This window comes from Panthera pardus, unplaced genomic scaffold (genome assembly GCF_024362965.1).
Source record: "Panthera pardus isolate Hobbes unplaced genomic scaffold, ASM2436296v1 HiC_scaffold_15, whole genome shotgun sequence".
NCBI classification, from domain to species: Eukaryota; Metazoa; Chordata; class Mammalia; order Carnivora; family Felidae; genus Panthera; species Panthera pardus.
This window is the reverse complement of record NW_026526710.1, coordinates 23746054-23769224: the sequence shown is the minus strand read 5'-3', so window position 1 is coordinate 23769224 and position 23171 is coordinate 23746054. Positions and strand designations below refer to the sequence as shown.

The window sequence follows — 23171 nt, the reverse complement described above, 5'->3', positions numbered from 1 at the left end:
GAGCAGCCGACTTCGGCTCGGGTCATGATCTCGCAGTCCGTGAGTTCAAGCCCCGCGTCGGGCTCTGTGCTGACAGCTCAGAGCCTGGAGCCTGTTTCAGATTCTGTGTCTCCCTCTCTCTGGCCCTCCCCCGTTCATGCTCTGTCTCTCTCTGTCTCAAAAATAAATAAACGTTAAAAAAAAAAAAATTTAAAAAAAAAAATGCATGTTACTATGGTCTGAATGTTTGTGTAGCCCCAAAATTCATATGTATAATATTTTTAAATTTTTTTAATGTTTGTTTGTTTTTGAGAGAGAGTCAGAGCAAGCAAGGGAGGGGCAGAGAGAGAGGGAGACAGAATCCAAAGTAGGCTCCAGGCTCTGAGCTGTCAGCACAGAACTGGATGCAGGGCCAAACTCACGAACCGTGAGATCATGACCTGAGCCAAAACGGATGCTTAACTGACTGAGCCACCCAGGCGCCGGCCCAAAATTCATATATTGAAAACCTAATGCCTAAGGTGATGGTCTTAGGAGGTGGGGCCTTTAGGAACTTAGATCATTAGGGAAGAGCCCTCATGAATGGGATTAGTGCCTTATGAGAGGCTCCAGAAAGCTAGCTTGCTCCTTCTGCCATGTGAGGATGCAAGGGAAGTCTGTGACCAGGAACAAGGCTCTCACCAGACTGGCAGGCACTCTGATCTCCAACTCCCAGACTTCAGAACTATGAGAAATAAATTTCTGTTGTTATAAACTAGATACAGAAAAATAAATTTTTTCAGATATTTAATTCTGTTGTCTGTTGTTCTAAACTAACCAGCTCCTGGTTATGTAACAGTCTGAATGGGACCAAGACACAAATCCAATTGAGTACTTTTGCACCTATCCAATTGGCAACAATGATTTCTTTCTGTATGCTTGTTTCACAGGCTCTTTACTACATAACTGCCAAACAGTTTTGCAGGCAGCCCCACAAAGGCTTTAATAATATAGAAGAGACTAAGCACTTCACACACAAGCACTTACTAAACTTTTACAACAATCAGTGAGATGAAGTACTCCTTTTAGATGTAAGGATATAGGGACAAACTGATTAACTAACTTGCCAAAGATCCCCAAACCAGTTAGGGCAGGGCTGGGGTTCTCACCTGGGGCAATCGGACCCCACAGGCTGGTGCTGAAGTACTGCCATTCAGAACCCCTTTAATAACACCCAGCAACCTTCATGACATACAAAGGACATGTGCAGGCACTTTGCAGACAGTGGCCATGAGAATATAAATTGGCACAACCTTTCCAGGAGATAACTTGATGATACACAGGCTTATAGATATATATAATATAATCTTCCTTCTGGTCAGGCTGTATTTTAAAATCAAATCTAAAATAAACAGGGGCACCTGGGTGGCTTAGCTGGTTAAGCGTGCAACTTCAGCTCAGGTCATGATCTCACGGTTCATGACTTCAAGCCCCTCGTCCGGCTCTGTGCGGACAGCTCATAGCCTGGAGCCTGCTTCAGATTCTATGTCTCCCTCTCTCTCTGCTCCTCCCCTGCTCCTTCTCTCTCTCTCTCTCTCTCTCTCTCTCTCTCTCTCTTTCTCTCAAAAATAAACACTAAACACAATTTTTTAATTAATAAAAATAAAAAATAAAATAAACAAAGATGCACACTAAGACTTTCACATAAAGATGTTCTTGGGCAAATTATTTCACTTAAAAAACATTTTTTTAAAATCCATTAACTTTCTAAAACTATACACCCAATGTGGGGCTCAATCTCACAACCCTGAGAAAAGAGTTACACGCTCCACCGACTGAGCCAGCCAGGCACCCCTTTCAAGGATAAATTATTTTAAAACTGGAAAAACAACAATCCAAATGGCCAAAATCAAAGGAATGATTGAATAAATATATTATGGGATTTGTACAGTTATCAAAAATTATGTTCACAGAATTTCAAGGCAATGACTAAATGATGAAAGTATGTAATAATTATGAAATTACCAAATGGTTCATTAAAAATTGCATGCCGGGGCGCCTGGGTGGCTCAGTCGGTTAAGCGTCTGACTTCGGCTCAGGTCATGATCTCACTGTTCGTGGGTTCAAGCCCCGCATCGGGCTCTGTGCTGACAGCTTGAAGCCTGGAGCCTGCTTCGGATTCTGTGTCTCCCTCTCTCTCTGCCCCTTCCCCGCTCATGCTCTGTCTCTCTCTGTCTCAAAAATAAATATTAAAAAAAAAAATTTTTTTTTTTAAAGTGCATGTAAAAAGGTTGGGAGGAGTTGCAAATGGTTAAGAGTGAACATGTTCATTGAGTCAGAAATTCGAGAAGGCTCATCACCATACCTCCAGTTTCTAAAGGGCAGGTGCCCAAAAACTTACTGAATTTCTTTATGTTAGGCTTATGGGATTTTTTTTCTTCCTTAGACATTATCTCTGAATTTCAAATGAAAAAAAAAAAAAAAACAACTATATAAAACTAAGCACTTAAGGGGAATAAGCCTGAAGTGCCATGGTAACAATGAAGTGTCTCGAGGTAGCACCACACCTGGTTCACTTTCCCTCTCTGGGGGGTCCAAGTCTGTCCTTGCTCTGAGTTATAGCTAGGGCCTATTTACTAAGTAGGACCAGCACCCTGTGGTCAAAGCATGCTTCTGGACTACTGTGTCTTTATCAGCCTGGCTCTGCTTTCACCCCAGTTGGGTGGACCCCAGGTGAGTCTAGGTAGAAGACTCCCCAGCCCCTGTGGTGCAGGAACACCTGAGGCCCAGGTGTGGGGTATGACTGGGGGCCATGGAGGGGTTAGTTGCCAAGAGCACCGTAACTGCTTCCTTGAAATGCTCCCCACACCAAGCCAGGAGCCCTGGGCAGTAATTGAAGGACACAAGAGAGGGGTGGGAAGAGGCAATGGAATGGGGAGAGAGTAGCTATGGCCTACTGTCTCTGGCACTAGCTTCCCCTAAATGAAAGGCAAGGCTTTGGCCTAGACACTCCCCAGAACTGGACTCAAGCACACTACATTCCACCAGCCAGTCTCCACCTTGGGACTTATGAGACCACAGCTCGTTCCACAGGCTCCACCAACATGACACCAGAGACAGGTCATATGGTCCTGGCCATCCTTCCACTTAGCACCTAACAGTTCTCTACAGCAGACAAGGCCAGAGGTCACCGGCTGAACCTTCCCAGCCAGAGGCTCCTCCACAATCTATATACTGTGCCCTGAGCCCCACCATCGCCAAGCCTGGAGAAATCTAAAGGACTCATCCTCATAGCCAGACTGGATACTCCCAGGTTTAAAATTTTTGAGTGTGTACTGAAATGCTACAAAAGCATATCTTTCCTTACTTATCCAAATGATTATGAAAATAAAGCAGGAATCCAATATCTACTGCTGTGTCTCTTCTAAAAAGGCATGATCTGTAACCAGCATTAAGAAGAAAGTATCTACAGTAAGCATGTTCCATGTTCTGCTTTGGCAAAGTAGCCACTCTGCCCACAAGGAAAGAGTCTGTACAATAGGGCAGGGCAGGGACAGGCACAGGAGAAGGGCCTGAGGCTCACAGGGAAAGTGGGGATGAAAAGAGGAAGCAGTGGAGGTAGAAGAACAGGAAGGAAGGGGGCATTCATGCAGAAGTCCCGGTTGGGAGCCAGGGAGACTAGAAGGCACACGGTGTCCAAGCAGGCTACGTCACAGACAGATGGTGTGGCTCTGGAGAGAGGGCAGGAATAGAGGCAAAGACAGGACTCCTTCATGTACAGTAATAATCTAGTAAGCTATGATGCTGGAAGATGCAGGGACCCCAAGAAACAGCATGAAAGATGGGCAAGAGACTAAACAAGGTCCCCGTCTAAGAGCTCAGAGGAAGCAGCAGGAAGACAGGTGTGAGTGGCACAAGGTCACAGAACCAGGGGCTGGGACACCGCATGGGCTCCAAAGGCTGGGGAGGCAAGTGGGCTCCAGGCTCAGGAGCAAGCCTGAGCCTATCTGAAGGCAGAAGTCCGTGAGGCAGGGGGAGCATGAGCTGTGGGGTTCAGACAGTGGAAGCAGAAGCCCCAGACAAGACACTGGGTGAGGGGACCAGGTGGGCTTGTTAGACAAAGGGATTTGAGACCAATGACAGGCACATATTGGAGGGGACCAGGAATAAAGCCCAGAACGCAAGGGTCCAGAGGGTTAGACATCCAGATGCAAAACCAGGTGGGGAAGCAAAGAAAAGATCTAGATGGGAATGTCCGCCATCTCCTAAGAGAGGTCAGAGAAGGCAGCACTGTCTGGACAAATGGGACCAGACACAGAGAAGCCAGGGAAGACAGGAGCACAAACACACACTCCTTTCCTGGGCCGATAACCAAAGAAGTGGAAAGCTCGGGCCCCCCAGAATGTTAACAAAACCAGGGCAAAGACAGGATTCTACTTAGGAACCCGAAGTTAGAGTCCCTGCCTTATTATACCCTAGAGTGACAGCCCGCCTCTGTGCCTGTTGGCTGCTTCACCTAAGAGCCTACTTGGGAGCAGAGAGGTAAGCCCAGCACACACATCACCTTGAAGAATAATCTGATAAGAAGTGGAAGTGTTCAATACTCACAGGAACAATAAGCCCTTGCCAAGTCAATAAATTAGCTTCATCAACCTGGATGTTACGGAAGTTTTTCATTCCACATTTGCGGATTTCTTCAAGCTCCTGTTGATTAACAAAGCATAAAGGGGTGTCAAACAGGGGAAAGCACCACACATTAAGATCCCTCCTGACTCCCTCAAATTAAACCAAGTGTCAACACCACCAATGACAAAATTTTAAAGTGTGGACTAGACCGCGCCCAGTCTGGTTAAGAGGCCCAGAGCCACAGTGGTCCCCTCAACCCTTGCCCCAGACCAAGACAAACCCCCACCTTGATGACCCCATGGAACTCAGTGGGACAAATAACTGTCTTCTGCAGACACACTGCCTCCTCTTTGGGCTGGTCACCAGACCTTTGTTTAAACACCCTCGGACCCCTAGACAGGGCAGCCACGTGGCAGGGGCACAAGAAAGGTGTTACAGACCTGACTTCTTTCAACCAAGATTTATTAAGCTATGAGTCAGGTGCTGAGGATATAAAGATAAACAAAACTAGGGACTAGAGCCAAACACATACCTACCAGGTTTTCAACCCAGTGCTGTAGGTGTGATTTCAGAACTCTGCCTCAGCATGGACACACAGGGAAGAGAACAACTATCCACTCTGGGGTGGAGAGGGGGACATGTGCCTTTCACTGAGCCTTCACTTCCTCGGCTTCAACACAGACCCAGAATCAAACACAACAAAGGGGCAATGACTATGCAACAGAACTCTTTGCAAATGAGGGATTATTATTAAACAGTTCATGCCACAAATGCCATTTGGTCCAGAAAGCACAATCACCATGACTACTTCAGGGCCCTGCCCGAGAAGTCTTTAGTCTACAATTGTCTTGTTACTTGTTTCTCAACTGTGCACCGCTGCTTCTCCAACAACTCAAGTCAACATCAAGAGGCATTTTGACCCAAGCCACCCACTGTGCACTAGCCTGCCCACATTCCCAATATTCCTCCATTCTCAGACACCTGGAGTGACACAATCCCTCCAATGTCTCAACCTGGTCTCTTGTCCTTGGTACAAAAGTCTCCTCAACATCTCTTGGGTACACTCTTTTTGGCATCCTCAGAGCACCACCTAGCTGAGTTCTGCCTCTCCTGCTGAGCAGGCAGAACAGCTTCCTCACTGGCCCTGGCTTCCTCCTTGTTGGTCCAGCCCACGCACCCTTTTGGAACTTAGAAGCCCCTCTGTGTGTGATGCTATGGCTCACGATGGCACCAGAGGCTCTGAATAAGCCCAAAAGATCCTCTGCACCTTACATTCCCATCACATAGGCAACAGTTTAAAAGGCCCCATGAGCAAACAATTCCAAAGAAAGTAGGAAGTGAGCCAGTGTTACAGGTTCTAAGTTGGAGGATGTGTGGTATGGAGTAGGCAGAGAAGGACAGTGTGTCAAATGAAGACACAGAACAGGCAGTTGGGATGTGCTAGTGCTTCATGGCAGGTGACACACCCGACCACGTTTCTTCCTACAGGATGCTGGTGCTTGTCAACCCTAGCTGCCCAGCCCACCACTGGGGCTTAGGCCCCAGCCCTGGAAACTCTGGTCCAGAAACTGTGGGGTAGAGTCTGAAATAGGGATTTTTAACAAGCCACACAGTGACAGGAAAGAACCACCATCACTGGGAGATGAGCTCCACTTCTAAGCAATGCTCAGCTTCCATCAGGAAGCTGGTTGCAATGGTTGTGGCCACTGCAATGGGGAAGGTGTGGTCTGGCTCCTCTTCCCAAGCCTGCAGGGAGGAAAGCATGGAACCTGAGAGACCACTCACTTGCCAACTGCCATCTGGTCTTCCTTCTAATGCCCAAGACTCATCAGAAATGCTCCCCTGGGGACAATGAAACCTTCAGGATGGGGAATAAATAAATCTCACTCTAACACTCTGCCCCACTCCCCAAAGAGCATATAAGTTCCATGAGGGTAAGCTTGAGGGCACAGATCTAAAAGCCTCAGGAGCTCATGGTCATGCTCACTTGCTTAATTATCAGGGTAGTGAAGGGACATCTGGAAGCTGGGGCTTGGGGAAGAAAAGGCTCTGGAATGGGAAATGCTCTCCATGTATTTTGATTTTCTGATCCCTGGTATAAGATATCAGAGTAAGATTCCTGGTTAGAGACAGAACATATCATATGTCACTTAAGAGCTGAATCTTAACCAAGCTATCAGAAATGTTTTAAACCACATACAGGTAGGAAAACAATTTCAGATAGAACATTGAAACTAGACAACAAATGAGATTATATTCAATTTTCATGGAAAAAAATTAATTTTAAAATAATCTGTAAATTTACTCTATGGCTTCAGAAATTCACATACTAATAACAATAGGAAGTATCAGTAATAAACACAAGAAGGTAAATTTCAAAAGAATTACAAAAATGAAGCAAGATGAGACTCAACTGCGGGCGGGGGTGCAGAGAGGGCACCTACTGGTGCTCTGATATCAAGAGATACATGAACAAAGATAAAACAAAAACTGTGGGAGGGGCGCCTGGGTGGCTCGGTCCATTGAGTGTCTGACTTCGGCTCGGGTCATGATCTCGTGGTTCGTGAGTTCGAGCCCCGTGTCAGGCTGTGTTGACAGCTCGGAGCCTGAAGCCTGCTTCGAATTCTGTGTTTCCCTCTCTCTCTGCCCCTTCCCTGCTCATGCTCTGTCTCAATCTCTCAAAAATAAACATTAAAAAATTTTTTTTTCAAAAACTGGGGGAAGATGCCATCCCTCTCACCCCCTACTAGAGAAGAATGGGCAACACTAATGTCAGCTGAACTGGGAGGTTCAAGAAATCCAAAGCTCAGTTTATCGATTACTAGTTATCAGATAAACTCTCAACTTGCTATCAAGTTAAGCTCACCAAAGAGCAGAAGAGACAAACTCCTTGTATAATTCTAACCAACAAGAAGAAGTGATTGTAAGGCAGAAGTGAGAGAAACCAAGACAAACAAACAAGCAAGCAAGCAAGCCCTGTAATCTCCAGGGAATGCTAGGCAGCGTTTCTCAACAGGGTGGCATAGGCATCCAGATAGGACTCTGCACTTGACCATCCTGAGCCCAGCCCATTACATGCCAAGCATTGTGACACCACCCCACCCTGGTTTCCCAATATCCTCTAGAGCCCCAGCTGCTGAGAACCACTGACACCATTGGTAGCCAGGATGGTAAAAGTCCTGCATTGCACAAGCAGGTCCTCCAGATAAGAACTGCTTGGCCCAAAATGCCAATCACACCCCACCAAGGGAACAACTTGAAGAGGATGGATTCTAGTCATTCAGAGAAAAGACAGGTTCATCTGAAGGTCTGAGATTGGAAAAGGCAAGATGACTCAAGAGGCTTAACAAACCCTCAAGCAAAAGTGCACCCCTATAACTGAGAATAATCCTCAGATGGAAGAACTGGGGAAGGAATTTAAAGAAACCAATGTAAATGCAAAGTTCAAATTCAAGGGGTGCCTGGGTGGCTTGGTCAGCTAAGTATCCAACTGTTGATTTCGACTTAGGTCATGATCTTGAAGTTTGTGAGTTTGAGCCCTGCGTAAGGATCCATGCTGACAGTGCGGAGCCTGCTTGGGATTCTCTCTCTCTCCCTCTCTGCCCCTCCTCCATGTGCTCATGCTCTCTCTAAATAAATAAACTTAAAAAAAAATTTTAAGTTCAAATCAAAAGGATATTATTACAAATGATGCGAAAAAAGGGACCTGACAAAGGAAAACTGTGAGTGGCCTGGCTCTAGAACAAATTCAGGAAGACCAAAGCCAAAAACGACAGGAGCTTACAAAATAAGGCCACAAAAGTTTGTTTCAGTTCCGCTAGGAGCAAGAAGCTGTCCTGGGTCAGCTGCTCCAGGCTGATGGCGCCAGTACTGACAAACCAAGAGAAGAGTGCGAGGGAAAGCAGAACCAGCCAGTGAGCTCATTCCTTCTCCCAGTAGGAAAGAGCAGGCTTCCCACCCAGAGCAAGTGATGAGGGAGAAAGACAGCAATGCTTCTCAAAATGAGGTCCATTTCTGAGCCCAGAGGTGGATCTCAGTGTATTGAGGAACTTGAAAGAGCCTGGGTATGCTGCCCAGCTCTTCAAAAAGAGAAAAGCCCACTGCCCAGACTATAGCCCAGAGAGCTTGATGCCCATGCCAGGCAGGAGTGTGGCACAGTCCAGAAACAGACTGCTGCCTAACAATTCTGCAGGCACTAACAGGAGACAGCCCTGGCCCTGCACAGAAGCCTCGGCTTATTCCTGAGAGGACAGCAGGAATCAGCTATATACAGTGAGCTCTCCGTCACATAACTCCAGTGTATGCATCCAAGTTCAGGCAAAGTAGTTAACAGTCTCCGCCCCCCCCCCCCCCCCCCCCTTCTCTGGAGATCTATGCTGGTGCCTGGAAAAGCAATCATTCAAAATCTCCCGGGGCAACCCTCACGCAGCACTGACGGAGAACCCTTCAGGAGCCAGCAATTCTCAACTAGCTGTGGCCATGGTCCTCTTTAAGAAATCCATTCAGCAGACAGATGGGGGCGCCTGGGTGGCTCAGTAGATTAAGTATCCCACTCTTGATTTCTTCTTCTTTTTTTTTTAAATGTTTATTTTTGAGAGAGACAGAGTCAGAATGTGAGTGGGTTAGGGGCAGAGAGAGAGGGAGACACAGAATCTGAAGCAGGCTCCAGTCTCCGAGCCGTCAGCACAGAGCCCGATGTGGGGCTCGAACTCACAGAGTGTGTGAGATCATGACCTGAGCCATCCAGGCGCCCCCCCCACTCTTGATTTCGGCTCAGGTCATGATCTCACAGTTTCACGAGTTCAAGCCCCACGTTGGGCTCTGTGCTGGCAGCATGGAGCCTGAGAGTCTGACACTTTCTCTCTCTCTCTCTCTCTCTCTCTGCCCCTCCCCCACTTGCACTCTGTCTCTCACAAAATAAATAAAAACTTTAAGAAAAATAATAAGAAAACAAGAAACGTATGCAATCACCCCATGTGTCTGGGAAGAAGCTGGGAGCCAAGTTTGGCTGGAGTCTAAACTAACATTAGGGGACTCTCAATTAAGAGAGTGTACCCAAAGGCCCAGGGGGAATTGTTCAACAACCACATGCAGAGAGATGGGGCAGAGAGGGAGTGTGGAGGGAGAAAACCTAACTTGTGCTGAGGCCTCATTCTAGACTTGCAGAAACAGTCTCCTGAGTAAGGCTGGGCACCTATGCCAGGGGATCCCCCAGTGACTGTGAGCTGCACTCCTGCTTAAGAACTACCATGCCCATCCAATCCTGTCTTTTAGAAAGGAAGATCCTGAAGCCCTGATTAATTCAGTGTCATTTCCATGACTAGAAATAAGCTCCTAAAAGAGCTAACACCTCCCACTAAGCCAGGCACACAGAAGCAATGTAAGGAATCCTTCCAGCTGCAACAAGTTTGTGGTAATAGAAACCCAGAAATCTTTCTGAACTTTTTTTAAAAAAAGTGAATGCTGGGCACCTGGGTGGCTCAGTTGGTTAAGTGTCCAACTTTGGCTTGGGTCATGATCTCACAGTTCATGGGTTGGAGCCCCACGTCGGACTCTGTGCTGACAGTTCAGAGCCTGGGGCCTGCTTCCAATTCTGTGTCTCCCCCTCTTTTTGCCCCTTCCCACTCATGCTCTTTCTCTCTCTCTCAAAAATAAACATAAAAAATAAATTAAAAAAAAAAAAGAAAAACATAAGGCAGAGGAATTGCTAAGAACACATCACCACCACACTCCCCTTAGGCGGGCAATAGCTTAGTGTCACCACTTACAAAATCCCAACAATAAACAAATGGAGAGATGCCAGGGAAGAGGTCATATTCTAGGAAAGAGCGTTATTTCTGGGGACAACCTCCAGAAATGAAGATGCTAGGGAAAGTGCGCACCTTTGGTGTAGGAGGCATACACCAAAAGCAGCCATGTGAAAAGCAGGAGCAAGACTCTGAGAGAGAAGCGTGAGAGGTGGTTGGTCACAAGAACATTCTGCAGTGTTTACAACAGACAGCACACAGAATAAGACTGGAAGCTCACACTCAGAGATGGGCAAGTCAGGCATATTAGCTTCTTACAGATGGTAAAGCTGAAGTTCAGAGAAGCCCAAATCACAGACCCTTTATAGGGTAGGGCCAGGACCAGAAGCAAACCTAGAATCTCTCTCAGCCACACAAAGCAATAGGTGAGGGTGGCGAGGGGTTCCACTAGAAACAGGCAATGCAGGGGCTCCTATTTCTTCAACAAGATACTGGCAGAGCTTAGCTTCCCAAAATTTATAATGACAAAAGCATGAACATATATAGCATTTGCCCTAGCCCTTCACAGCTGGTCAAACGTTTATGCCGTGCAAGGAACATTTCTAGGCTTGTCTTGTCCAGACAAAGTGAAACCTGGCAGATGGAGCTGCATGTCTAAGGGGAAGTTACACAAACCTGCCTTAAATCTAAGTACAGGGATGCCTGGGTGGCTCAGTTGGTCAAGCGCCCAACTCTTGATATCAGCTTGATCGTGAGATCAAGCCCCAAGTCAGGTTCCGTGCTAAGCGTGGAGCCTGCTTGGGATTCTCTCCCTCCCTCTCTCTTTCTCTACCCCTTCCCCTGCTCACACACACACATTGTCTCTCAAAATAAATAAATAAGCTTTTTTTTTTTTTAATCTAAGTACAGTATAGCTCTCAAATACCAGCTACACAACTGGGAGGACATTAGTTATTTGAAAAAGCCTCTTCCTGCTTTTTTGTGTGACGGTAGCCAAGTAACTAATTTTGACAGATATGTGCTTTCCAAGCTCACACAAAGCAATCAGTGGCAAGGACACTAAATCATGACTTTAATTCAAAATACTGTAGGAGTGCCTGGGTGGCTAAGTTGGTTGAGTGTCCAACTTCCACTCGGGTCATGATCTCGCGGCTCATGGGTTTGAGCCTGGCATCAGGCTCTGTGCTGACAGCTCAGAGCCTGGAGCCTGCTTTGGATTCTGTGTCTCCCTCTCTCCCTGCCCCTCCCCTGCTCACATGCTCTGTCTCTCAAAAATGAACAGTTAAGAAAAAATTATATCAAAATACTGTATATCTAAACATAAGGTTTCAGAGCCCCGCAAATATGATTCTCTTATTTCAATTAATAGTTAGCAAAGGAGGCAGGACCCACAGAAACACATCACCCCTTCCGTGGGTCGGCAGTATACCATCTTACACTTAGTTATTTTCACAACTAACATATTTAACTACTATCACAACTGTATGAAGTAGTTTTATCATCCTACTGCAGAAACCAGGACCCTGAGGCTCAAGGTGATGGCACAAATGAGTCCGTGATAGAAGTTAAGATCTGAACTTGACCACAGCACACTGATCCAGGATGGTGGGCCACTTGTCAAGAGGTCATTCTAAGAGGGTATGGCTTAAGAGAACACTCAGTACAAGCTTATAGGCATACACTGCCCACACACCTCTGGGCAAGCATGGCCCAGGCCCAGCTGAGTGGACTCTGATGCCAGCTCCACACAGCTTCCGGATGTCAGCCTGGCTCCTGGAATATGTTTCTGTCTCCATATGAACATGGTTGTACATGGCATTCTTGAGTCCAGCACCCCAGCACAAGTGACTGGAATGGGAACCACGTGTGTAAAACACAGGGCAGATCTCCTTCTGTAAGGTTAGCTTTCCTGAGCTGAACTTTCTTAACAAGATGTACATTGGTGTGAAGGAGATATTTTACAAACCATGTCAGAAAGCACTCAGAGGCTGTTCAACTTCTGAGTCGTACCCACTCCCTGATCCTGTGATAGAATCAGGCACCATCCTCGCTCAGAAAGACAGAACACACCATGAGCACTAGATTTGACGTTACTGACTTGCTTGCAAACGTGCCTGCTGGGCTACGGACTGTGAAAACAGCATTTTCCTCTGCTGCTGAACTATGTTGGCAAAAAAGCAGAAACAAAATCTGATAAGATCATGAAGTAAAGAAAACTATAATCAATACAGACCTGGAATTATTACAAACTGAACAAAAAACCCACCACCTGACCTGAAATGAATTCCCCTCCTCTCTACCCTGTTCCTCCTTAAAAACCAAAAGCAGCCATGTGAGCAGGAGCAAAACCCCGAGAACAGGGAGGCCTGGGCAATGAGTGTGCCCGGCTCCACTGCCAGCCTGTGGGTGTTACCCCCCCCCCCCCCCCCCAAGCCTCAGCCTCTTGTCTGTCAAGGGTGTTCCTCTCAGCTCTGGAATTCTAAAGAGATTGTGGCGAGGGCCAGGAGCAAAAACGGATCAGCCACCAGAAGCAACCTTTCTTAACTTTCTGCTTCAGGGCTGAAAGAGAAGACAAAAAGCAACAATTTTATTTCTGGGACTGCAACTACTTCTTCAAAGTATTTCTTGCAAACTCCCACCCCTTACTGCCAGCTCAGCACCTTTCCGTGCCTTCCACAGCACCTGGACTCATCTCTGGACACAGTGACGGTCACTGCACTGCACATACATGAAGGACACGAAGATATAATGTAAGTGTGAGATTCAGAGATACCGGAAAGACAAAATTTTGAATTCAAGAGCTTTTTAATTTTGTTGGAAAAAGTAAACATTTTTTGAACAAAGACACATTCACACAGCTGCCTCAAGAAACTTCTTGCTAATCCTAAGGAACAGGTTATTTCAAAAGGCAGAAGAGCAGGGTGGGAAAGAGAATGGGCTCTGCCTGGGTAATGAGGTCGTGTCCAGGCATGGTCCAACCCACCTTTTCAGTACCATCTCCAAGCCCCTACCCTCCTGCCAGGCTGCTCTGTCATTGCCCTGGGATATGTCTTGCTCACTCCCGATAATAACAATCTATGTGTATCTAACACTTAGGATATGCTAAGCACTCTCTGGAGCATGCGACATATACTAACTCATTTCACTTTCGCACACAGATGAAGTAACTAAAGCACAGAGATTAAGTAATTTGCCCAAGTTCCCACAACTAAGATATGGCAGGCCCAGTACACAACCTCCAGAACCTGAGCTCTTAACCAGGATACCATATTCTCTCTCCCAATAGCTTTGAATGAAACACCCCTTCCTCCCCACTTTTTATTGGGGTGAGGGTTAGGTTTACCTATGCCCTCAAGAAAAAGACAGGATGAGACTGGCTAGAGGAAACCCAGAGGCAAAGGCTCTCACATGTGAGCAGCCTGCTGCTTCTCCTGGATGTTACAGCTGAGGTTACATTTGACCCCCTCAACTGAAAGGCCCAGACATCTCTATGCCACCTGTCCTTAAACTCATCAGCATCACCTTCTGCAATGCCCCTTCATGGAGAGACAAGTCTTCAGCGGCTGGCCAGAGAATGTAGCCCTGCAGGGAAGACGGAAAGAGGGAACGCTCATAGTTCTGGAGGGCCAGGTGCACTGGATATACCAACCTAGGGTAAAACCAGGCCACTTACCCAGTGCTTCTGGAAAGTGCCTCAGGGCTGGACTAACTGAAACCAAAGGAAGGGACTGCACAAGGTCAGAAGCAGGCAGCTGTTTGGGGGGGGGGGGGGGGAGTGAACTGTCACTGCGGTTCCCCAGGGCATCTCTCCTAGCCACCACCCACATCCATTTTGAGGGATGAGAGCTACTAAACCTTACTGGCTGCCAGCCCCCCCCCCCCCTTCTCCAACAGCCCAAACCCTTGCCTATGCTTCAAGGGCCAGACCAAGTTCCACCTTCTTCTCAGTGTCAGAGGATCTTTCCCCCTGTACTCCATTATTCAGCTGGCAAACATCCAGCATACAGTGGACAGACCAGAATTCCTTTGTTCTAGGCGTATGCCATTTTTCTCCCTCACTGAGCTCCTCGAGTACAGGGCTAAGAGGAGGTGCCTGTGAGTTGAGTCCTAAAGGACAAGAAATTACCCTGATGTAGAGAAAGGGCAGGGATACCAGGGCAGGGATACCCATCAAGAGACCCTGGGGTGCAGAGCATGTGTAGGGGATCCCACGGGCAAGTGCAGAGAGAAAAGACTCGCGAGATCAGACTTTGAAACATGCTAAGGAATGTGGGGTTTTAAATACATATCTCTGACCTCCCGAATTTAGCTCCAATCTCTGAGAGCAGGGCCTGAGCCCTGAGCATGTGTACCTCTCATGGACACACTGCCAGTTAAGAATCATGTGGGAATGAGGATAGACTGGTGAGGAATAAAAGGAAACTACCAAGGAGTCTAGTGCAGGTGGCCAACCACAAATGGATGGCTTGAACTAAGGGAGTGGTAGAGAGGGTGGAGAAAGACAGGCAGAGGCCAGAGAGGATAAAGGCCTAGTTCAGCAGAATCTGGCAAGTGGCTAGATGTGGAATGAAGAGGCGAGGTGGGCTTCTCCAGGTTCTTCCTTGAGTGGCTGAGTAGACAAGTGGATCATTAACTGAGAAAGGCAAGACAAGAGAAGCATGGGGGCTGTGGGGACACAAGTTTGGACAACCACAGGTCTATTTGCCATTCAAAGGGAACTCCTCCAGGCTGTTAGATACAAAGCCTGGGCTCAGGAGAGATATCTTGGGATCCTCTAAACGTTAATCCTTAACTTCCTGTTGCAGTAAAGAAAATAGAAATCTCTCTTGAACATTTAGTGATACTTTTCAATGGAATGAGAATTTTCCAAGTGATTTGGTACAATATGCTGCTAACTTGACAAACTCTTTATAGAATTATAAAAAGGCCAGAATAGGTCCACCAAGTACCCTGAGACAAATGTTTTTGCTCTAGTATATACCTTAAGAAAAGGTCCCAAATGTTGCAACAAACAAGTCCATTCTCTTTCCCAGGGCCTGTCCCAATTTTCTTTTAATAGGGAAACATTTACAATGAGCATCATTAAGGGAAGCTGAAATAGTCCCAACTTACTGGGATTTTACATTTAGAACAAAAAAAAAAAAATACAATGTTTTTCTCAATTCCCTAAAACCAAGTGGATTCAGGACATTTATACCGGCATAATAACATCATCTGAAAAACTCCCCTCACCCTCTGACACACACCTACCAGACACGTTCACAGCTCTATCGTTTAATTACCCAACTTCAGAGAACATAAACTTGTATTCAAAAGCAAACCGCTTTATTGCTTTTGAATTCCAAGGAAAGAACTATTATTAGTGACTCCTACTTATTCACGTGTAGTTATGGACTGAAAGTACACCATTACAGAGTTCTGACTGAACATCATTTAAGTAGTATTAAAAGGTTGCTACAATCTCAATTCCTCATCTCAACAGTTACAGCATAATGACTGGTAAAATGTCACATACCCCCTTCTTAAATCCACAACTTCCCCCACTGAGAAAAGCCCTTCTGGGAAGATACTTAGCTGGAGGGCCCCTAGGGGAGATGTGTGCTATTGAGAGGCTGAAAAGAAATGATCAGACTGCAATCAATTTCCTTAGCCACACCTACAGGTTTCACTTTTGTAGCTATTTCCCTTCCTGATACAAGCAATGGTTACAATCTGGTTGTTACCATCAATGCTGAATTTGCTGCTTGCAAATTAAAATGTATTTAATGTTTTATTAACATTCTTTCCTAAAAAGGGTTCTGAAAAAGGCTAATCCTTTTAGCAAATGCTTTTTAAATTAAAGACTTTAGTCTATGGGGGAGGGGAAGAAAAAAAAAGAGGTTGGAGAGGGAGAGAGCCAAAGCATAAGAGACTCTTAAAAACTAAGAACAAACTGAGGGTTAATGGGGAGTGGGAGGGAGGGGAGGGTGGGTGATGGGTATTGAGGAGGGCACCTTTTGGGATGAACACTGGGTGTTGTATGGAAACCAATCTGACAATACATTTCATATTTAAAAAAATAAAAATAAAGACTTTATCATACTCACTTTGCCTAAAATAAGTTCTTAGCCAATATATGCAAATACTCTACTTTCAATAATGTATCTTATACAGTCCATGGTTACAAAGAAATCAGACTCTCAGTGTCCTGGAAAATAGTTTTTGAGGAAATCTAAAGTTCTTTAAGATGTAATTCATTTGATTATTCAGCATGTTTCTTTCATCATCAAAAACCCCTTTATTTCCACCCCAAGTATTGATCAATATGCACCAATAATTTGTTGTTGTTTTTAACCAGCTTAAACACTGACTCCCAGAGCCAGTGATCTAAGTCATTTAACCAGCATTCCTCTACTGAATTGAAAGAGTTTCCATCCACAACTCAAGAAACTACACAGTCCTCCATGTGTCCTTGGAGTAAGAAAAGAGGCATGGACTTTGGGATTTGAAACTAGGGAGATTTAACATCTTCTCTCCCCACACTGGTCTGCTTGTTACTCCACCTCAGGTAACACTCAACCTATCTAAGCCCATAATTCTCTCATTTGTAAAATAAAGATGATAATATGCTAACTTAAAGTGTTACGGAAAATAATTTATGTAAATGATCTAGCACTTAAAAGTACTTAGGGGCACCTGGGCTAAGCTTCCAGACTCTTTGATTTCTGCTCAGGTCATGATCTTGCAGTTTTTGAGTTCTAAGCCCAGGATCCAGCTCTGTGCTGACAGTGCAGAGCCTGCTTGGGATTCTCTCTCCTCTGCCTCTCTCTCTCTCACTCTCCCTCTCAAAAATAAACACTAAAAAAATAAAAAATAAAATAAAATAAAGTACTTAATGTTACATTTTTTTTTTCTAATTTTTAAAAATGCTTATATTTTGAGAGCGAGAGACAGAGCACGAGTTGGGGAGGGACAGAGAGAGAGAGGGAGACACAGAATCTGAAGCGGGCTCCAGGCTCTGAACTGTCAGCACAGAGCCCAATACAGGGCTTGAATCCCCAAACTGTGAGATCATGACCTGAGCTGAAGTTGGATGCTTAACTGACTGAGCCACCCCAGGTGCTCCATACATGTTCTTTCTAAGCTCCAATTTTTGGAAACATGAAAATAATTTAAAAACCATAGGAACTCCCCTCTCAGAGCTCTGGAAGCCTGGGAACCCCAAATTAGGTCAACTTGGGTAGACGAGGGGATACCAAGATGAATTGGGTCAAGATTCCTGTCCTTAAGGAACTCAGAACTCTGTAGGAAAGGCAAGTCTAACACAAATGTGATTGGGACAAGTGCTCAAAGAGAAACATAAAGAAAGCACTGTGGTCACACAAAGGAGGAAACAACTTATTCTGAAGGGGTTTGGGGGAGAAGGCCTCACAGAGTAACTAGCATTGGAATTGGACCTAGGACTTCCATGGAAGGGAGGAGAGGCAAGGGGAAGGTAGCCTTTCTCAGGTAGATCAAACAGCATGTGCAAAGGACACCACATAGCAAGTAAGTAAGAAGAGCAGGGGGCTATGGAGTCAGAACTTGAGTGAGGTCACAGCTCACCCTCCCTAGCTAGGAAAATTGGGGCAACCCAACGAATCCCTCAGCATTCCATTTTCTCACCTACAAAATGGGAATAATAATGTCTACTTTCAGGGAGAATTAAACATGATCATGAATGTGAAGTACAGGGCAGCACAAAGTAAAAGCTTAAAAAAAAAAAAAAGGTAGCTATTATGATTTGCAAGGGTAGTAGGAAAACAAGGGGCAGGAGGTGAGGCTAAACAGATTACTTTCAACCAGCCTAGGAAGGGTCTTGCATACCAAATAAGAAGTTAGGATTAACTGCTGAGGACTATAAGATCAGAGAGGTTTTCAATAGGAATGAAAGGATTAAAAATTTGCTTTAGAAAAAGAACTCTGGTGTCCAAGAAGGGGAGTCTGAAAAACTCAGTATGTACTTGGAAAAGCATCTGAGAGATGAGGGTATGGATTCAGGTAATTTCGGTAAGATTAGGAAGGAAGGCACACACTCAACTCTCTCTAAAGTAAAATCCACAAGGCTTAATGGGTGACTGCATTTGAGGAGAAGAGTACAGAAATAAGTGAATAACAGTCTTCTCATCTGGATGACTGGGTGAATGGTGGTGTCACCGCAGAAAAGAGATGAGAAGTTTGGAATCTGCTGACTGTTCTTTTGTGCCCACTTCTAACCCAGTTTTATGAAGTTAGTCGTCGTCTCCAGCCCTTACTGAACAAAAGAAATGTTCCCAGGGAGGGAGGGCCCAGAAACTGTGACTCCAAGTTCAACGTCTAGTTCCAACAAGCACCGCTCTGCCCAAGAGGAATCCTAGCTCTTTATCTCCTCTCAGGAAATCAGCTCCTGCTCTTTTTTATTTCCGGCTCGATGCAACCCGGCAGCACTACCGGGACGCCAGCTCACAAATCTTGGCGAGGTCGGCTCCGGAGGGCGCCGGCAAACATACTCGGGAAAGAACTAAGCCAGTTTAGCATCTGTAATCCTCACCAAAGGAGCCACTTAACAAGAAGGCACCCGGGGCATTCAAGATACAAAGTACCAAGTTATTTTTATAAACTTTGGCCGGTTTGAGTTCGAACGATTGAAGCCAACCCCCACCCCCCAAAATGGCACTTTTGCTTCAGCAAGGAAAGGAGATCCGGATGACTAGAAGTAGTAGGTTGAAAAGGAGACGGGGAAGGAGAAGCGCGCTGCAAATGCGGCCGATCCTACGCCTTCCTGGAGTTGGAACTTACCCGCTGTGTGACTCTGCAGTCACAAGGCGACAGTTTGCTAGGACCCAGCACAATTTCAAACGACCCACCAACAAACTGACCTAACTTTTGTCCCCCTACCTCCTCCTTCCTTCCCCAGCCCGAGCCTCCCGGCCTCCGGAGCTGCGACCCGGCCGAAAGGGGCACCAAACCCAGCGCGCTGCGGCCCAGGGCGGGGCGGCTCCGCGGCGCGGGCTCCCAGCCGGAGCTCCGGCGCTCAGGCCTTCCCCGCGGGCGCCCGGTTCGGGACCTCCTGGCCGGGCCCCCACATCAACACCGCTCCGGGTCCGGGAGGCCGCCGCCGCTAGGAGGACCCTGCCCGGTTCCGGGCGGAGGACGGTGTGGACGCCCCGGGCCAGGCGGAGGGGCCAGCGGCAGCTCCCAGCGCGGCCTGACGCTCCCGCCCAGGCTGCGGCCTAGGCGGCCCCGTTAGCTCCCCCAGCCCGCGTGCGGTCCGGAGGGGCGGTGGGACCACGTAGAAGCGGGAGACCGAGCGGCGGCGTCCCGAGGAGTCCCAGCCCGCCGCGGGGACCCCGGGCCCGGGGCGCCGCACCTCCCTGCCCGGCCGGCGCCGGAGAATGGCTTTTACCTTCATCAGCCTCCTGCTGGCCGCCATCTTGGATCTGGTGCTGCTACTTCCCCAGAATGCATCGCGGCCGGCCGGGCGACTGGAGCCCCCGCACTTCCTGGAGCGGGGGAGGGGCGGTCCGGGCACTCCCCGAAGTGCGAAGTGCCTACTGTGTGCTGGCCACGGTGCTGGGTGAACACAGGTGAACGGGTCTGGCGGAAACCCTGCCTTTACGGGCCGTCCAATCGGATGGAAATTACAAAGCGTGCTTGGCACACAGTAGGCGCACAATAAATAATGGCTGCATAAAATAAGATCATTGAATAACCAAGATTATTTCAGACACTGATAAGTGCTGTGAAGAAAAGAAAACTGGGTGGTGGGAAAGTGACTCTGGAGACCTACTTTTCCAATGAAAGCCTCACTGAGGAGATAGTATTAATAACACTGGAACCTACAGAGCGCAGCTCCCCCCTCCAGTGCTTCATTTTCCTTAGTCTTTGAAACCACCCTGTAATATGGTTATCATTAACAGCCCATCTCACAGAAAAAGCAAAGAGAAGGCCAATGATTTGCCCAAGGTCATGCAGCCAGCTAGGAGCAGAGGGTGAGCTGCTGGCTCCAGGGCCAATGCTGGAAACTGAAGGATGGGATAGAGCAGCTGAGAGGCTGGGAGGAGATTGTTTCAAGCAGGAGAAAAGGCGCTGGCAAAGGCCATGTGGCTGTCTAGATGGCCAGAATGGAGTAAGAAGTATTAGAAGGAACAAGGGAGGCAGGTGACAGACCGGGACAGCCTTACAGGAACAGAAGGGATTTGGCTTTCCTTCTATGCTCTGTGAGAGACCTTTGATGGATGTGTGTAGCAGCCACCTAGTCAGATAAAATGTTTAAGGAAAGTACTATGATTGAAGAATGGGGAATGGAGGGGGATAAGCAGGGGAGTAGGGGCCATTTGGAAGCCTGCTGTAGCCAATCAGGCAAAAGTGATAGTGGTTGGGACCTAGGGTGTCAGTGTAGGCAAAGAAAAAGGTACCGTTTCAGTACACATTTAGGCCATGTGAAGGCATTTTTCTTCATTCTAAGAGCAATGAGTTTCCCATGAAAGGGGAGAAGAAGAAAGAACTGGAGATTATGTAGCCTGGAATGGAGCCGGCCTTCCTCACAGTGTCCTGGGAGCCCAGGTTTGATATGGGTTGGGAGGGACGAGATGACAAGCCTCATGCCATCAAGGTTCTGTTTGCCTTTTATCTCTCCCCAGGGCTGGCACACAGTGGGTGTTCAATAAACATTCAGCAAATGTGTGAGGGACTCCATTAGCCAGTTCCCTAGAGGCATGAGGGACTTGGAAGTCTGGCCCGGAGACTAACTCCATGATCATACTGTGTACACCGAACCTGGTACTACATTGGCCCAGGTGAAAGAAAGACAGCTTTATTGGGAGCCTGCCCTGAAGAATTCCAAGGCAGTTGAAGAAGCACAGTGATTCCCTCAACCTGGACATGTGAAGCTGGCAATAGAAGGCGAGGTTCAGTGAGGGCAAATGAAAAAAGCTAGCCTTTGCTGCGGCATCTTCCTATTCCCTCACCATCACCTTGCAAGACAGCTCCCTTGCAGGTGAGGAATGAAGGCTCTAAGCAGCAGAGTGCCACTGTTAAACAAGCATACAGAGAAATGTACCCAGTCCCAGTGGAAAAGGTCTTCGGGGCCCCCTCTCCTACTCTAAAACCTTTATTTCTGCCCATGGCAAGCCTGGCTTCTGATCATGCCAGCTCCTTTCCACTCAGCTAACTCATGTTCATTTGGACCTGGCCTTAGTGTCACTTCCCTGAGCCTTCCATTAAAAGTGGCCTCTTCCTCCTCTTCCACTCCTCCTCCTCCTCCTCCTCCTCCTCCTCCTCCTCCTCCTCCTCCTCCCAGACTCCAGGCCATTCTGGATACAACTTACCACATGCTGCTTCTTCTCCCAATCATCACAGGGTCCTGGATGCTCACCTGCTGGGTTCAGAGAGGTAGATAACAAGGTGGCACCTGCCCTCAAGCAGCTTGCAGCATCCTGGGGAGGCACCAAGGAAAACAACAGAATGTGGCAATGGTTTGGTGAAGTGTGGGAGCCCAGAGGAGAGGGCTGACAGTGGCCAGGGGAGGGGCCAGGGATGGAAGGAGCTCCGGGACAGGCTGACTGTATGCCCGGCACTGGGCCCTGCACATTTATACCCACCACCAAGTTCATTGGCACCACAGAGCAGCGCTAAAATGTTCTGTTTCACAGGTAAGGAAACTGAGGCCCTGAGAATAGTAGCTCACCCTTCATCACCCATAGGAAGAGGGGCTCCAGAAGTTAGATCTTGATCTGGTTCATGCTGGTGAGGCTTTGCCTTGACCTCCTTCTGCTGGCCCAAAGCTTCATGTCCTACATTTCTCCCTTCCTAAGACCAGTGTTTCTGCCACACTATACCCCCTGCCTCTCCCCTTGCTACTTCCTTTGCCTGTAATGCCTTTGTCATTCCCTCCCCCCATACTACCTTGTCCATCTGGCAAGTGCTGATCATTCTTAAGGACTCAGCTTACCATGGTGGCTCACTTGGGTGACCTGTCAGCCTGCTGTGTGCTGGGCTCCCAAGAGTACAAATGCACAAGTGTTCTTTTTTTTTTAACGTTTATTTTTGAGAGACAGAGACAGAGACAGAGACAGAGAGAAACAGAGCATGAGCAAGGGAAGGGCAGAGAGAGAGGGAGACACGGAATCTGAAGCAGTCTCCAGGCTCAGAACTGTCAACACACAGCCCAACATCGGGCTCGAACTCACAAACTGTGGGATCATGACCTGAGCTGAAGCTGGACACCCTACCGACTGAGCCACCTAGGTGCCCCACAAGTGTTCTATTGACTCCCCCAATGGCCCTCTGAGGTCAGAGCTGTTATCAGCCCCATTTACAAAAGAAGAAACTGAGGCTCAAGGGTCAGTCAGCTTTTCAGCCACCTGGCTGGTCAGAGGGTCAAGCCCCTGAGTCTGCTCTTGGACTGTGAGGGGGAAACCAAGTTCCGTCTGGGAGACTCAGCTGACCTAAAAGTCTCCTTCTTTCCCTTCTATTCTCCCTCTCAACCTCCCTCTTTCCTTCCATCCTTCCTTCAGTAAATCCCATTGGGGGTACTCTGTGCTTAATGAATAAGGAAATTCACATGGTGTCTGGCCCTGCCTTGACCAGATTGGGTGCTCAACAAACATTTGAAGGACTGTCCCTGACCTAGAGCAATGGCCAAATGACTGGACAAAGGGTCTTGCCACTGGTGTCAGTAAGAAGTAGATCAGGACTTGTGCTTCAGGCTGCATAGGAAGGAGGGCAGCTGGAAGAGGTTCAGAGGGGAGAGAAGTGGAGACGGCAGAAAACGGAAGATAGGTCTGTCCCGGAAACAGTGGAGGGCTGGAACAGTGATGCTGTCAACAGTAATAGGGTCTT

The 23171-nt window shown here is 47.4% G+C and overlaps 1 protein-coding gene across 2 annotated transcripts in view; it reads right to left on the bottom strand.

Annotated features, from left to right (window-relative positions):
• The window catches only part of UBE2L3 (ubiquitin conjugating enzyme E2 L3), a 55372-nt gene extending 35510 nt beyond the window's left edge, over positions 1 to 19862 (bottom strand). The window contains exons 1-2 of one of the 2 annotated variants that reach the window (XM_019437429.2): positions 19735 to 19862; positions 4567 to 4662 (exon numbers count right to left, since the gene is read on the bottom strand). In XM_019437429.2, the coding sequence (XP_019292974.1) occupies positions 4567 to 4662; positions 19735 to 19761 (123 nt within the window). In that variant the 5' untranslated portion in view covers positions 19762 to 19862. The remainder of the gene's footprint in view (positions 1 to 4566; positions 4663 to 19734) is intronic. The other variant, XM_053902328.1, reaches the window with a different exon arrangement.
• Between the last annotated feature and the right edge of the window lie 3309 nt (positions 19863 to 23171).